The sequence below is a fragment of the Galeopterus variegatus genome, unplaced genomic scaffold (assembly GCF_000696425.1).
Source record: "Galeopterus variegatus unplaced genomic scaffold, G_variegatus-3.0.2 Scaffold134, whole genome shotgun sequence".
Classification (NCBI taxonomy): Eukaryota; Metazoa; Chordata; class Mammalia; order Dermoptera; family Cynocephalidae; genus Galeopterus; species Galeopterus variegatus.
In genome coordinates this window covers 64,823-80,355 of record NW_007726245.1, presented here as the reverse complement: position 1 = coordinate 80,355, position 15,533 = coordinate 64,823, and the positions used below count along the sequence as shown (strand labels likewise).

General features: G+C 50.0%; 1 protein-coding gene across 1 annotated transcript in view; it reads right to left on the bottom strand.

Annotated features, from left to right (window-relative positions):
* The window catches only part of NOS2 (nitric oxide synthase 2, inducible), a 37,316-nt gene that overhangs the window by 17,018 nt on the left and 4,765 nt on the right, over positions 1-15,533 (bottom strand). The window contains 9 exon segments of the mRNA XM_008589145.1: positions 1,155-1,256; positions 1,349-1,523; positions 2,848-2,987; positions 3,131-3,272; positions 4,413-4,504; positions 5,291-5,453; positions 9,328-9,476; positions 10,521-10,643; positions 11,468-11,552. Coding sequence (XP_008587367.1) covers positions 1,155-1,256; positions 1,349-1,523; positions 2,848-2,987; positions 3,131-3,272; positions 4,413-4,504; positions 5,291-5,453; positions 9,328-9,476; positions 10,521-10,643; positions 11,468-11,552 — 1,171 coding nt within the window.

Genomic DNA, 15,533 nt, shown 5'->3' with positions numbered 1-15,533 from the left:
AGCAGTGCGCAAGAGAGACAGGGCCCCTGTCCCCTGCAGCTTACATTCTAGTGGGGGGAAGTAAAGAAAGGAAGAAATAGATGTATAATATAATACCAGGAACTGTGTTATGAAGAAAAATAAAGTAGAGTTAAAGGAGTAACAGAGAGAGAGAGAGAGGATGGCAATGGGGCGGTGTCATTTTGCACAGCATGGCCAGGGGGCTTCTTTAAGGAGGTGGCAACTGAGACCTGCATGAAAGGAAGGAGCCAGCCATGAGATGACTCGTGGGAAGAAGATTCTAGGCAGAGGAAAAGTAAAAGCAAAGGCCCTGAGGTGGGGCTCCTCTTGGTGAGTTTGAAAAACCTTAAGAATTCCAGCAAGACCCGAGGGGTGGTGGGGGATAAAAGCCAGACTGGAGCAGCCAGGAGATGAGAAAGTGTAATGAGATCTTTTGATGGTTTTTTTTTTTTTCCTTTTTGTCTTTTTTACTGACCGGTAACGGGATCGCAACCCTTGGTGTCGCGCCCGTACCGGGGACCGGCAATGGGATCGCAACCCTTGGTGCTGCGCCCACACCGTGCTCAGCCAGTGAGCGGGAACCGGTCTTCACATGGGATCTGAACCCTCGGTGGGAGCGCCGCCACACTCCCAAGCGGCGCACTCTCCAGTGCGCCACCGGGCCGGCCCTGATGGTTTTTTTTAAAGAGAAAAACAAGGTAGTAGCTGGAGGGGCCTGAGATTTGGGGGTAGTTATTTGGTTAACTATTCGTTTGAAATGGGAGCTACCACCTGCTTGTACCCTGATGGAAATGATCCAGAAGAGGGGGGGAGTCATGATGATACCAGGGTGGGAGTGGGGGATTTGCAGAAGTAAAGCCCTCGAGCAATTCAGAGGACAGGATTCAGTGCCCAAGTGCAGGGCTTGACCAGTCTTAGGAGGTAAGGAGTTGCCTGTAGTTGGACCACTAGACGGAGCAAGAGGGCTTATTTATCTCTGTATCCCAGCACCTAGCACAGTGCCGGGCACAAACCAGGTGTTCAATACCTGTTTGGTGCAGACCTGCATGAATAAATAAACAGTGCTGAAAGGGGAAAATCAAGCATCAGATGAGTAGCTGGGCCAGATGACCTTCTAACCAAAAAGTCTTCAGACCACAAAACACCAGACATACCTGGAAACTATGGAGCACAGCCACGTTGATCTCAATGACAGCCCGGTCTTTCCAGAGTGAGGCCAGCTTGTGTGTTTCCAGGCCCATCCTTCTGCCCACTTCCTACAGAGGCAGAGTAATGGGGGTGAGTCAGCCCTCAGGACCCACCCACAGATCCACACCTCCAGCCAGCCCAGCTGGGCGGCCCTCCTTACCTCCAGGATGTTGTAGCGCTGGACATCACAGAAGTCCCGGACACCGATCTCTGTGCCCATGTACCAGCCATTGAAGGGGCACCCCGGGAACTCGAGGCCACCCACCTCGAGCAGCATGTTGGCCACCGCAGGCAGGGCATACCATTTCAGCCCCAGCTCCCGGAACCACTCATACCTGTCAGGGAGGCAGAGCCAGTTGCAACTGGGGTCTTCACTTTTGCCCCCTCCCCCTCTGGGAAAAAAGTTTCAGAAAAAGAGTTAACCAAAAAAACTCCTTTGCAAGATGATCTCTAAGTTCCTCCCACCAGGACAGGTGAATTGAGCACACTAGGTGTCATTCACTCATTGACTCATGCAAACACATATTCAGCATCAAGTATGACCCAGGCCCTGTGCTAAATGCTGCGAATCCAATATAACACAGCGGTCAAGGACTCCAGTGTCAGAAAGCTGGGGGTCAAGTTTTGCTTCACCAGTGACTAGCCGTGACCTTGGGATGTTTTTAACTTCTCTGAGCTTCAGTATTTCCATCAACAAAATAGAGATAATAGCATCAAACTCATGTGATTATTATGAGGATAATGATGTCATTCACTTATTCCACACATATTCGCTTATTCCACACATATTTAGAACTGAACTACTGCGTACCAGGCACCCCACGAGGTGTCGGGATTTAGTGGTGAACAAGAAATGCAAGGTCCCTATTCTTGAGGAGCTTACAGTCTAACATCTAGACTCTAGACTATAAAACAGGTAAACAGATAAATAAATAAAATAAAAACAAGATGACATGTTGGGCTGAGGGAGAGGGTGCCTACTCTACACTGGGTGGTCTGGAGAGCTTTCTCAGAGGGGGTGACATTATAGGAAATTCCTTTTGGCAAGAAATGAGTCTTGCAAAGTTCTGAGGAAAGGGCATGTCAGGGAGAGGGAACGGCAAGTGCAAAGGCCCTGAGGTGGGACTGAGTTCAGTGCACTCAAGGGACGAGAAGAAGAGCCCAGTCCAATGCCTGCTACATAGTAAGTCTCAACATATGGAGGCATTTTTGCATTTAAGAGAACTGCCTAGAGCAGGGCTGAACCAATTGAGCTCTTGAAGTCACTGCAGCCCTACACTTCCCCTACAGCCAAGAGAGGGCACCTAAGGGAGAGGGCAGGAGGACAAATGAGGTCCAGGCTGTTCAGTTCGAGAATCTCAAAGGGCTCCTCTCCTGAAGTCCCTGCTTCCCAAGCGCTGAGAGCCCGTCAGTCTAAGCCTCTGCCTTCCTCTCACCGTCAACATATTCTCATAGGTCTGAGGCCCAGGTGCAAGTGCAGAGTTGCTGCAGAATGCAAGAGTGACAGAGTGAGCCTGGAAAGGTGGCCCTCTGGGTGTCACCTGCTGCTGGCTGGGCTTTGGGGAAGGGTCAGGGAGGAGCCTGAGGGCTGGGGTCTCACTTAGGAAAGGAGAAGCATGCACATTGGCTCATACCCCCCAGCACCCTCAGCCCGCTTACTTGGGATGTTCCATGGGCACCTCAAGCACAAGGTCAGGCGGGATTTCAAAGAACTCGGGGTCACGGCCGTCAGCTTGCAGGACCAGAGGCACCACATCGAAGCGGCCATACTTGGGTTTCCAGCCCAGGTCAATGCACAGGGGGGGGGGGGGCGAGGCAGAGAGGAAAGACGGATCCGCTGAGTCTGCAGGCCAGGGCACCTTGTCTCCTTCGCACTCCACTTTTCTCCCCCGCCACTGGGATCCCTGCCTGAAGAGCTGGGGGCTGAGGTTGGGCTGAGTACCTGGGTGAACTCCACGTTGGCAGGGTCCCCTCTGATGGTGCCATCAGGCATCTGGTAGCCGGCGTAGCGGATTAGCTGAGCGTTCCAGACCCGGAAGTCGTGCTTCCCATCGCTCCGCTGGGGGAACACCGTGATGGCCGACCTGCCCGGGACAGAGACAGCACTGTTTACCACCTGGTCCTGGCAGGGTCCCAGCCATCCCCTGCTGGCCCTGCCTTCCCCTCCCTTCTTCCTGCTCTGCAGCCCCCTGCACCTGAGCTGACTGGCCCAACCTCCCGACGTACTCTCTCCTCCTTCCTCTCCTACCTTCCTTCAAGACCAGCATAGGGATTCTCTGTCCCTCACTAGGAGCCCTCCCTGTCCCTCGGGCCAGGCTAGCTGCCCCTCACAGCCCATTCCCTTGCTGCCCTATATTTCTCTCCTTGCAGTCAAGTTGCTCGGATCTTGTCTGGTGCAGGGGGTAGCATCTTAGGGTCTTGTCCCCTCTGCATCCCACTCCCCTGCCCCTCTTCCCGCTGCCTCCCAGCCTAGTCCTATGATGGGTCCCCATTAGGTGAACACTGAGTGTTTGCTAAACACAAAAATGAATGAATGACTGAACGAGCTGTTCAGTTCTATCAGCCTGGACCTTTCTGGTTGGGGAGGAAGGTAAGGCTGAGGATGGGGGTGGGGTGAGGGAACATGCAGTGATGAGCAGTGACTCTGCCACCTCGAAGAAAAACACCAGAGCCATCTGCTGGAAGAACCACCTCTCATTCCCTCTGAGAACTGGGAGGCTCTGACCCTGAACAGTGAAGAAGTTACTTCTTTTTTTTTTTTCCTTTTTGTCTTTTTTCGTGTCCGGCAACGGATTGCAACCCTCCGTGTCGCGCCCGTACCGGACCGGGACCGGCAACGGGATCGCAACCCTCGGCGCTGCACCCGCACCTCGCTCAGTCAGTGAGCGGGAACCAGTCTGTATGTGGGATCCGAACCCTCGGCGGGAGCGTCGCCGCGCTCCCAAGCAGCGCACTGTAGCAGTGCGCCACCGGGCCGGCCCAGAAGTTACTTCTTAAAGATCCTCCATCCCCTCCAAATGGCTCCAAGTCAGAAGGAAACCAAGGAAATGGGCTAAGCCCGTGGAGGCCAGGCTTGCTCTTAGAGCTCCTGAGGAAGCCCAACTCTTTCTCCTTTTCCTCTCTCCCTGGTTGCTTAGAGATGCCTCCCTCAACCCACCTGCCTCTTTTGGCTAAGATTGTGGAGCAGGTGGGCCCTACCGCAGCCCCGGGACACGCGCGCCTACCTGATGTTGCCATTGTTGGTGGCATAACACACGTGTCTGCAGATGTGTTCAAACATTTCCTGGGCAGTAGAACAGCTCCGGGCGTCAAAGACCTGCACACAGCCCACCCAGACCACACCCATCAAGGACCATGTGGACAGAGGTTTTGGGGGTGATCAGAGGCCACCAGGGACCAGGGGGAGCAACCCAAACACCCAACACCCCAACAGCCTGCAGAAGAGTGCATCCTCTTCTCCACATGGACAACACCCATCTCACAACCGACCCTAGGGGAGGACAGCCTACCCCACTCAGAAGACCCCAGCAAAACCCAAATCGCAAGAAAACCTGACTTGAAAGCACCATGAGTCAGGATTCCCACATCCCCAGCCTAGTTCCTTTGTAACATGAGCACATTTAACACAGCCAGAGCTGGTATCACTGGCATTTCTAATCAATTTCTCTAAGTGCTTTCGGTGTTATCCAACAATAAATAATCCCCCAAGGAAAAGATGGCCTAGGAGGCTAGGATAAATAACATGTTCTCTCGGAGCCAAGAATTCAACCATTCGACGTAAACAACCCTCTTGTGGCACCAGCACCTCAATAATAATAAAAACAAGGTCATTGTTTGATTTTGGGATGGCATTCAGTCTCCCAAATTGGACACAAGATGGAACGGTCAGCTAGAAACCCTAGTGCTGAAATAGGATTCTAGACTCCTAGAGGGGGACCCAGTGAGCCCCCAACTCATGTTCGGGAAGGGGAAGAGAGCAGCCAGGAGTGCAGTGTCAGCCTGGGGAGCCCCGGACACAGCTCTGCTCAGCCGTTCCAGAGTCATCTGCTCAGGGACTGCCCACCTCCAGCCCCCTCTCCCGCTGGGCTCTGAGGAAGCTCACCTGCAGGTTGGACCACTGGATCCGCCCAATGCAGCGGGGGGCATTGCGCCAGGCCTGCTTGGTGGCAAAGATGAGCTCATCCCCCGTCAGCCGGTAGCTTCCTGTTGTTTCTATCTCCTTTGTTACCGCTTCCACCCTGGCCAGATGTTCCTCTATTTTTGCCCTGGGGGACAGGAAGACATCAGGAAGATCAACAATGAGATAGCCTTAAATGGGGATTAATTCAGTCCACAGAAGCAGGAACTGAAATAAGATACCAGGAGGGCAAGAGGTCTCTCACCGGAGACTGTCCCCTCCAGGGGACCCATGCTTAGCGGGGAAGGGCTCCACGCTCTGCTGTTGCCATCTTGAAATTCTTAATCAGTTTTGAACAAAGAGCCCACGGGGACCCTTGTTGCTTCCAGGCACTTTTTCTTTAAGCATGTTCATCTCAGCAAGGGGTGCAAGCCTTCTCAGACACACACAAGACTCAGAGGAGCGTCCCATCAAGCCACAGCAATGTCCCACCTCTCTGCCAGTCAGGGGAGCACCTGTGCACCTTGTCACGGCTAAGATGAGCCAGTCCCTCTCCCAGCAGCTCCTGTGTGCTGAGTACTCACTATCAGCCAAGTTATGGGTGAAGCAACTCACACATGGGTCTCACTGAGTCTGTGAGGGAGGTGTTTTTGTGTCTATCTTATAGTCAGGGGTCTCAAGGCTCAGGAAGATTAAGTACCAGGCCCGGGAACATAAATGTGGTAAAGAGCAAAACCAGGACTCACACCTGGATCACGCTGGTACCAAGCCCAGGCTCTTAACTGCCTGCGGTGTGACCTTCCACCCTCCGGCCAGGGGCACTGCAAGCCCACAGACGTCGAGTGCCGGCCCACCCTTCCTCAGGAGCCTGTGCAGGCTGGGACTGGACCCAGCCCTCAAGTCTCAGCCTTCAGGGCCCCAGGGGGCTGCCCTGGGGGAAGCTGCACACGCATAGTCCAATGTCATAGGCTCTGCAAAATGTGATGTTTCTCAGTCTCAGAGCTGCTCATCCAGTAATTCCATATGTCATTTCTAAACTTGCTTATCCCCTCCCCTCCCAGACTTCAAGATATCCCAAAGGAAGGGATTCAATCAGAAAGGCTTTGAAACACACACACACACACACACACACGCGCGCGCGCGTGCGCGCACGCACATGTGTGAGCACATGCATACACACACACAGCAACCTTGAGATTTCCCATCAGCACCAAAGGCTCTTGAAATGGCAACAAACAAAACTATTTAAGGAATGAATTCCTGATTAAGGAGAATAAACATCTCAGAACAAAATGGCCTTTCTGTGGATGAAGAGTGTCTTGACATCTCTTCCCTGATTAAAGCAAAAAGCACAAAGACAAAACACACTTGGCGATATTTGTCCTCAAGGACACTCCTGCCATAAGGAACTGCTGAGCCCGCCCTCCCCAAACAAAACTTCCAGCAATACTCCCGGCCCTGCCAGCTCCAAGTATGGAAGCAGCAGCAACCACGGTAACACTGGTGCCTCGAACGCACATGGTAGTGTCAACATGCAAATACATAAGAAAGGATTATTTTTCACATTTGCACCCAGCTCCTTTAGAGTTTACATCTTACCACTGTTTTCTTATCATCACATTTCTGAGGAGCTAAAAAAACTATGATGCCTATTAGCTCTGAAGAAAAGGAGTGGCTTTTATCATTAGTGAACAGACTTGAATGTAACATTCGGCAAGTCACAATCTCTAAGACATACTTTAATTCTCGTCTACAAAAGATGACTGAGCCCGCTCACTGGCCATGCTTTGGCTACTAGTGTGATCGTGGGGATGGGCTGCTGTGCATCATTCACATTCCGCAGGACCCCCTGGGCATCCAAGGTACGTACCTGAGACTGTGAGAAATGGGACTTCCCTCTGTGAAAAGCAAATGGGTTTGAACTGCCACCAAGCACAGCCTGGTAGCCTCCTGGGGCTTCCTAACGCCCATTCAATTGCCTTCTAGAAACCAGCAAGGCTTCCCGGTTCCAGAACAGAGCTGGAAACTTGCGGGGCCATGCAGCTAGGTGCTAGAGCATTGAGATTCAAAGCAAGGGCTCTGCCTGGGTACGAATCCCAGCTTCAGAACTTCAGAACGTGTGACTTCACAAGTTCCATCTCCTCTATAGACCTCAGTTTCCTATCTGTAAAGTGGGGATGATAACAGTATCAATCTTATAGAGTTGTGGTGGGCATGAAATTTAAGTGACTTACACAGGGCCCTGAACATACTAAATAAAGTACTGTGGCCTAGTGAAGCCCGTCAAGGAAAATTCCCAGAGACCCTGTTAGTTAACAACTGAGCTGAAAGATTAGAGATCGTGAACTTCACAGTCACAGAGCACTCCTGTTGAAGCCCTAGTTTCACAGCACACAAAGCAGGCAGCCCTCTGACAGTGTTCACAATCAGACCGTACATTAGAAACGCCTGGGAGTTTTTGAAGACCACAGATGTCTGTGCCTTCCCCACCTCCCAACAATCTGCCGCCCGTGGTGCAGGTGATCCTGGCATCAGTATTTTGCACTCCCCAGGCGATCCTACTGTTCAGCCAGGGTTGAGGACCACCGGCCCTGGAAGACGAGCGTCTCTTTCAAAGACGCAAGGTCTCTCCCAGCTCAGACATTCCGGGGTTGTCATAAAGGGAGGTGGTGTCACCAGGAGCCACCTTTCTGCCATGGGGTCCCAGGTACACCTCTGTGGCTCTCTTCATGTGGTGAAGTGGTGCAGGAGGCTGAGCCCCAAAAGTCACATTCCCCTCCCAGCCTATAAGAGCAAATCCATTCTCTCAGCCATTCATTCTTAACAATCTCTTTGCGCATTTTTATTCTAAAGTTTTAAAGGGGCCTAAATTACATAGTCATATTTTATTTGGACAACACAGTGTTCTAAAAGCAAATAATAGATAATACAGTAGCCCCTCCGTACCTGCAAGGATTAGTTCCAGGACCCCCATGGACACGAAAATCTGCAGATGCTCAAGTCCCCGACATAAAATGGCATGGTATTTGCATATAACCTATGTACATCGTCCTGTATACTTTAAATCATCTCTAGATTACTTATAATACTGAATACAATGTAAATGTTATGTAAATAATTGTTAGACTGTATTGTTTTGGGAATAACGACAATAAACAAAGTCTGTACATGTTCAATACAGATGTGCATTTTCCCGCCAATATTTTCAATCTGCAGTTGGTTGAATCCATGGATGTGGATCCACGGACACGGAGGGCCAGCTGTACTTATGTCATGCTTACTATGGGCCAGGCACTGTTCTTTACACCTATGTACTTTATAACTCATTTAATCTTTGTAAACTCCTACAAGGTAGGTACTATTATTATCACTATTTTCAGACAAGAAAATTAAAGTGGAGAGAGATGAAGTAACTTGCCCATGGTCCCTCAGGTCGTAAGGGGCACAGCGAGGGTGTGAACCGGGGCAGGCTGCCTCCAGAACCTCTGCTCTTAACCGTGATGCTACACAACCTCTCTTTGATTGTTTAAAATTGCACATGACATGGCTTGTTGGTTATTTCACTAGGTAGAGTGTGGTGCTAACACCACCAAGGCCAAGGGTTCAGATCCCCTTACCTGCCAGCCACCAAAACAACAAAATTGTACATGTTGACAATAAAGTTGGCAGTTGACAATCTTCTGAGCCAGGTTCTATTATTATCCCCATTATACAGATGAGGAAGTTAAGGCACAGAGAGGGTAAATAGATTTCCCAAGGATTCAGCAGTGGTTAATGGTGGAGCCAGGATTCAAACTCAGTTACACCCCAACCCACACTTTTAACCACTATTGATATGCCTAGCTTTATCTCATGACCATGAGAACCTACTGTGGGGTCTTTTTCCTTGGAAAACTATGGTTTAGCCCTAGAATGACTGTGAATCTGGGAAGAAAAGGGGTCTAGGGTCAGAGGACAATGGGAGGAGAGCCCAGGAGAATGGGGGTGGGGGAGGTAGCAATCCTGCAGGAAGCAAGACTTACTCTTTGAAGGAGCCATAATACTGGTTGACAAATTCGATAGCTTGAGGTAGAAGCTCATCTGGAGGGGTAGGCTTGTCCCTGGGTCCTCTGGTCATACTTTTGGGGGTCATGATGGCCCCCAGGCAAGATTTGGACTTGCAATCGACAGTCTGGAAAGAGAGAGGCAGGTGGTAAGGGCGAGCCAGTTGGCCTCTCAAGCCACCCTCCTCCAGGGCCAGCTCTCCTGGTCACCTACCTCCTGGCTGCTCCAGCTCCTTGCATATTCTCTCCACCCCTGTGGCACCTCCTCCTAGAGGTCTGCAAGGCTTCCTCCCCACCCAGATCTTCTTTCCTCTACTGGCTGAACCCCAGTAGATGTGAGTTGGGTTTGCCCACCACTCCACCCCGGGCTCAATCTCTGGCCCTGCTCCCAGCCCCAGAGTAAAGTCTACAGCTCAATCCCTGGGAACATCTCATCTGTCTTCTCATTTAAAGAGGCGGATATGGCTCCTATGGGACCACGACAGTATTCAGCCAAAACAAATTAAAATGAGAGGGTGCAAACCCCAAAGTCACAGGATGGCACCAAAAAAAAAAAAAAATACTGGAAGGAAGTGCACCCAAATGTTAACTGCGGTGGTTTCTGGGAGTGTGTGGGAAGTCATTCTGCTTTCGTGGTCTTGAAATTTTCAATTCTTTCCCACATTACAATCACACAATGTGTTCTAGAGTCAGAATAAGACACTTAGAAGACAGGAAGGAGCCTTAAAGGACATTTAGTCCAACCCGTCTGCATGACTGAACCCCTCTGCAATCTTTCTACCAAATAGCATTTGAATCCTGCCAGTGACAGGGAGCCCACTCCCTCCTGCTGTAGTTAGTTCAGTCTCGCTTTGGGTGGCTGTGTTAGAAACTTCTCCCTGATACTACTCTGAAATCTGTCTTCCTAAGAAAGATATTAATTTGTTCCCGTAATCCGTTTATCTGACTTTCTGGATCATCCGTCATCCATTAGGGTGGTTAACAGGGAGCTGGCATCATTTACAAATTTCTAATGCAATTTGTGAAGAATGTGAGCCTCTGCTCCCAGCAGTCTTTGCCCAAGCAGATGACTGTCTGATTTGCCTGGGCGACATCTGTTTGATCCACAAAGCCCTGGTGGCTTCACCAGCCTGGAGCAAAGGTGGTTCTTCCTGACACCCCAGATTTCTCACCCCTTTGGCCTTGTGGTGAAGTGTGTCTTGGAAAGTCGTCCCACTGCCCCAGTTTTTGATCCTCACGTAATGTGGGCAGGCTGACGGAGGCACATCCAGCTTGATTGGGGATTCTGGAGATTTCTGAAAGGGGGAAAAGCCAGGGTTTTCCAAATGCCTCCAACTTCCCCATGGATCTCTCCCAGGCCCCTGGGCCCTGCTATGGCTTTGGGTGGGGCGGGCTCACCGGGCAGGGTGTCCATGTCCCTCCTCCCCTCCCAGAAGCCGGGCCACCTGGGCCAGTGCCTGCTAAGAGCTCCAGGTGCCCGGGCCACTGGCCAGGCTTCTCTTCTCACCCAAGTCCCTGCCAGATGCTTCCTCAGAGGAATTGCAGTAGGAGGGACTGAGGTTAGATGTGAGGGAGACGACTGTCACGGCCAAGATCACCGAGAACATAAGGCCGGACAAGAAAGAATGTACCGCTGCATCCCTTCCCAGGAGGCACTGAAGAGTATGAAATCCATCTTCTCTCCCCTTCCACCCATTTCTCTGTCCACCTCTGTGGAACACTGAGTGGAAAGCGCTTAGGGAAGATGGAACCCATGGGACACAGGCCAGGGGCTGAGGCCGCGGGCTCCGCTGCTGAGTCTGGGATCCTTTTGGAATGTTCCATGCCTGGCTCCACGAATGGTCTCAAATCACCCCTCACCCATGCTGCCAGCCCATGCAGGTAGGTCATCCGGGTGCCAGTGCACCTTGAGGGCCACCACTTCCCACCACCATGGGTTGTCCCACTCTCCCAAAGCCCCTCCTTTCTCCCACCTGTGCCCCCACCAGGTCTGGGACTCTCCACTCACTACCCAGACCCTGGCTTCCTGCACCCTCCCACCCAGCTTCTAACAGGCTGCTCAGCCTGCGTCTGCCAGGGGAGGGAGGAAGGGGCTTCCCAGACCATGTGACTCACTGACCTTTACCATCCCTGTGAGGGGCTGGGGGGACTCATTCTGGTGCTTGCTGAGGCTGTGACACGTGGGCTCATCCTGTGTCACTGAACTGTGAAAGGAAACAGCTATCATGAGATGGAGTATCGGAGGGTGGAGGGGGATCTTGGCATCCCCTCTGCCAGCCCCTCATTTGACAGATGGGGGAACTGAAGGAGGGAGTGAATTGCTCCTGACTTCCCATCAGGGTTGGGGGGCAGTCAATCAGACCATTCCCACCCTCCTCCTTCCTCTTCTCTTCTTCCCCCCCAACAAAGCCAAAAAGCCATGCAGGGTGCTGAGTCATAATTACTGGCCTAAACAGAGAACCACAGAAGCTCTGGGAAAATGTCCCCTCAAAAGCCAAGTGTGAATATGGTACAGGGGCTGCATGGGCAGAGAATGGCTCCGTCAACTCTGCCCTCCCAGACCAGCAGCACTGCCCACCACCCACGTTTGTAGTGACTTAAGATTTAAAACACCGGATTTATCTTGGTTTGTTTACTTATTCTAAATTTTTACTATGGAAAATGTTAAACATACAGAAGTAGAAAGAATAGTCTAATAAACCTCCAAGGACCCTGATGGAGTTTGGATGGGCTGTCCCCTCCAAAACTCATGTGGAAATTTGATCTCCAATGTGGCAGTGTTGGAAACTGATTGAGTCATGGGGGCGGATCCCTCATGAATGGATTAATGTTCTCCCTGGGGGGGGGGGATTAATGAGTGAGTTCTCGCTCTATTAGTTCCCACGAGAGCTGGTTGTTTAAAAAGACCCTGGCACCTTCTCGCTCTCTCTTGCTTCCTCTCCCACCGTATGATCTGCTTGTTACCTGCCACTTTCTGCCATGAGTAAAAGCAGCCTGAGGCCCGTGCCAGATGCAGCTGTTCCAGAATCCTTAAGCCAAATAAACCTCTTTATAAATTACCCAGTCTCAGGTATTTCTGTTATAGCAACACAAAACGGACTAATATAGGCCCTTTACCTAGATTCAACCCAATTCAACAATTATCAACCTATCAATCTTGTTTCAACTACACTCTCCTGGCCCCCCTCATTATCTTAAAGCAAATCTAAGATCATGTTGTCCTTACCGAGATAAATATCTCAGTAAGTAATTCTGGAAGAAATACTTAAGAATACTTTTTTTTTTTTTTTTTTTTAAAGATGACCAGTAAAGGGATCTTAACCCTTGACTTGGTGTTATCAGCACCGCACTCTCCCGAGTGAGCCACGGGCTGGCCCTAAAAATACTTTATAAAGGACTCTTTTAAAACACATATTAGTTTTATTTATTTTAAAACAGCAAGTAGTGTTCAAAGAATTTAGCCTGTCCTTAGAAGAGGAAAAAACTCTGATAGTCTGAAATCATTCAGAAACTATCTGTTTTGGTTTAGAATTTCAGGTTCACTCTCCTGGCAAATGCTACAGGGAGCAGAAGACATGTGAGCCCTCTCTGCCACGTGCGTGTGAGCGCCCTCCAGCAGTCACACCCCACATGTGCCTCCCCTTGGGGAGAATCATTTTGGTTTGAAAACCTATTGTGTTCCATGCTCTTAGCAGTATTTTCTGGGGGGTGCATGCTTATAGACGTGTATCAGAGGGATAAAGAGTCATCTTTGAAGGGTATTAGAAGAGTCTTATTTTCTTCTTTACATATATCTATGAGGTTGAAATGTGATGAATAAGTAGGTACTGCTTTATTACTGGGGGAAAAGGACCATATTTTTATATTACCATTATATAATTAACTACATACATCATATAGTAACATTAGGTGATTCATAACTATAAAGAGATAGTGTCCATTTAAGAAAATGTAAGAACCAGAAAGCAACTTATATCTGATACATAAGCCCTCCAAATGGCCAACTATTGTCACCTGACAAAGATTCTTCGCTTGGCCAAACTTCAGTCAGGCTTCTGAACCCTTGATATCTGATCACTCTGGGTATGTGATCACTTTCCCCGTTCTCCACCACTCCTCAGGTCATGTCTCATCACCCCCACCTGTCTTCAGCAAGAATCTTGTTAGGTCAGTTTAGCCAGAATTACCTTTACCACTGATGTCCCCTCGTAGTAATTTTCCAGCCACTGATCCCCACATTGCTCCTTGGCTACAAATTCCTACTTGCCTCTGCTGTATTTGAAGCTAAGCCCAATACCTCCCCTTATCGCAATGGCCCTGAATAAAGTCTTCCTTAACTATGCTTTCATTCGTATCATTAAATATGTTTTTCTTTTTTCTTTAACATACTCCTCTGCTCTGTACTGGTGTGCCCCACCAAAATGTGTGTGTGTGTGTGTGTGTGTGTGTGTGTGTGTGTGTGTGTGTGTGTGTGTAGGGCAATCTACACATTTGGAGCAGGTAAGTCATATCTGAGCAGTCGTTACAGGGCTGCTTATATTGTGAGATGTTTGGGGGCTGGGGTCCCCAGGGAGGCAATGCCTTACTGCTCCTCTCTTTTGCCACCAACTCTCACCGCTGTCCCCAACCTGCACTGTTCTTGCTTCCTCTCACTTATTTCTGGAGATAAGAGTCTGGAAATTTCAGAAGAGTTCAAACAATTTAAGAAGTTTCAGACCAGAAACACTAACTGGTGTATGATAACATTCAGATCAAGAAGCAATGTCCTTGTATGCTTAACATACATAACCATTTACTCCAAATATTAAAAAGCATCATTTTAAAAAGCTGTCTGAAAGCCCACTATACAGATGGGCCATAATTAACCTGACCCCATTGTCTATGGCTAGATGTTTAGGTTGTGTCTAGCTTCTCCACTATTACAAATAATGCCTCAGATTGTATATGTGGTCTGATGCTGACTCTGCCTGTGTGTGTATGCGTGTATTTGTATGTTACCTGGGGGGAAATGCCAGTAAATGTTAAAAGTGATTAGCATTAAGTGTTGAGATCATGGGCAATCTTAATTCTGCATTTTCCAACTTTTTACAGTGGCCATGAATTCTTTCCATAATTGGGAATTCTTTTTAATTTGAAAAATGAATAAACAAAGTGCCCAGTCTTTCTCTCCCCCAGTTAGCAAATTTCTTTCAGCTAGCTGCTGGGAGATATGGTGACCAGATGCCAGGTGAGCACGTTAAGGATCTAGATACTAACAAATAATGTAATTTGGAAACATCCAACCAATCCTGCAGACACTCATGGAATCTGACTAAACCCACCACTGTGAGTCCTGTTTGGCCGTGCATGGGGACAGAGCACCCCTCAAGACCTGCCGTCGAAGGGAGTGCTGAGAGTGTGGTGGCTCACTTAGACATGGAGTTTTCCACAAGCCCTGAGTGACTGGGGGCTGCAGTCTGGGGCCTGTCTGGGGCTGGCCTGGGGGCCTGATTTCCCAGGGGTCCTACTCCTCCCTGTCAGCCCGCCTCCCTTTCCACCAAGGTTGGGAGGGGAGCACGAAGAATGGCACTCTGAGAAATGGGTCTTATTTGTAAAACAAGAACCTCTCTGCTCTCTTAACCATATCTGATCTAAAGAGCATAGCGGCCCCAGTGCTGAAAAATCACAAAAGCTCCCAAGTGCTGAAACATCCACAATGCAGCCGCACAGACGGCTCTCTTGGGTGCCCAGGGGGCTTCTCCGGGCCGTTCCTTAGTGGCTCCTAGATTGCTACCGCTCGTGCGTTCTAAACGAGGAAAACACTTTCAGCGAACCCTCATCGCAATCCTGCACGGCCTATAATCCAACCCTCGCATTATCTTTCAGAGGTCAGCGCCGCGCCGGGCTCGGCTTGGAGCCGGGGCCACGCGCGCACTCGCGCAGCCGGAGCAGCGCGCCGGACGCGGCTTCGCTCTGCACTGGGTGTCCCTTGCAGGCGGCCGCTTGGCCACCGCTTTGCTTGGGGTGATCCCGGGGCCCCCCACACCCAGAGGCCCGCAGCGAAGTCTGGACGCCACTGGACGTCCAGAGACGTCTGAGCTAAGAGCCCCGGAGACGGTGCGCCTCGGGTTTGTTTATATCCCATGAAATAACAATAAAGATCATCTTTTTTTTTTTTTTTTTTTTTTTTTTTTTTTTTTTTTTTT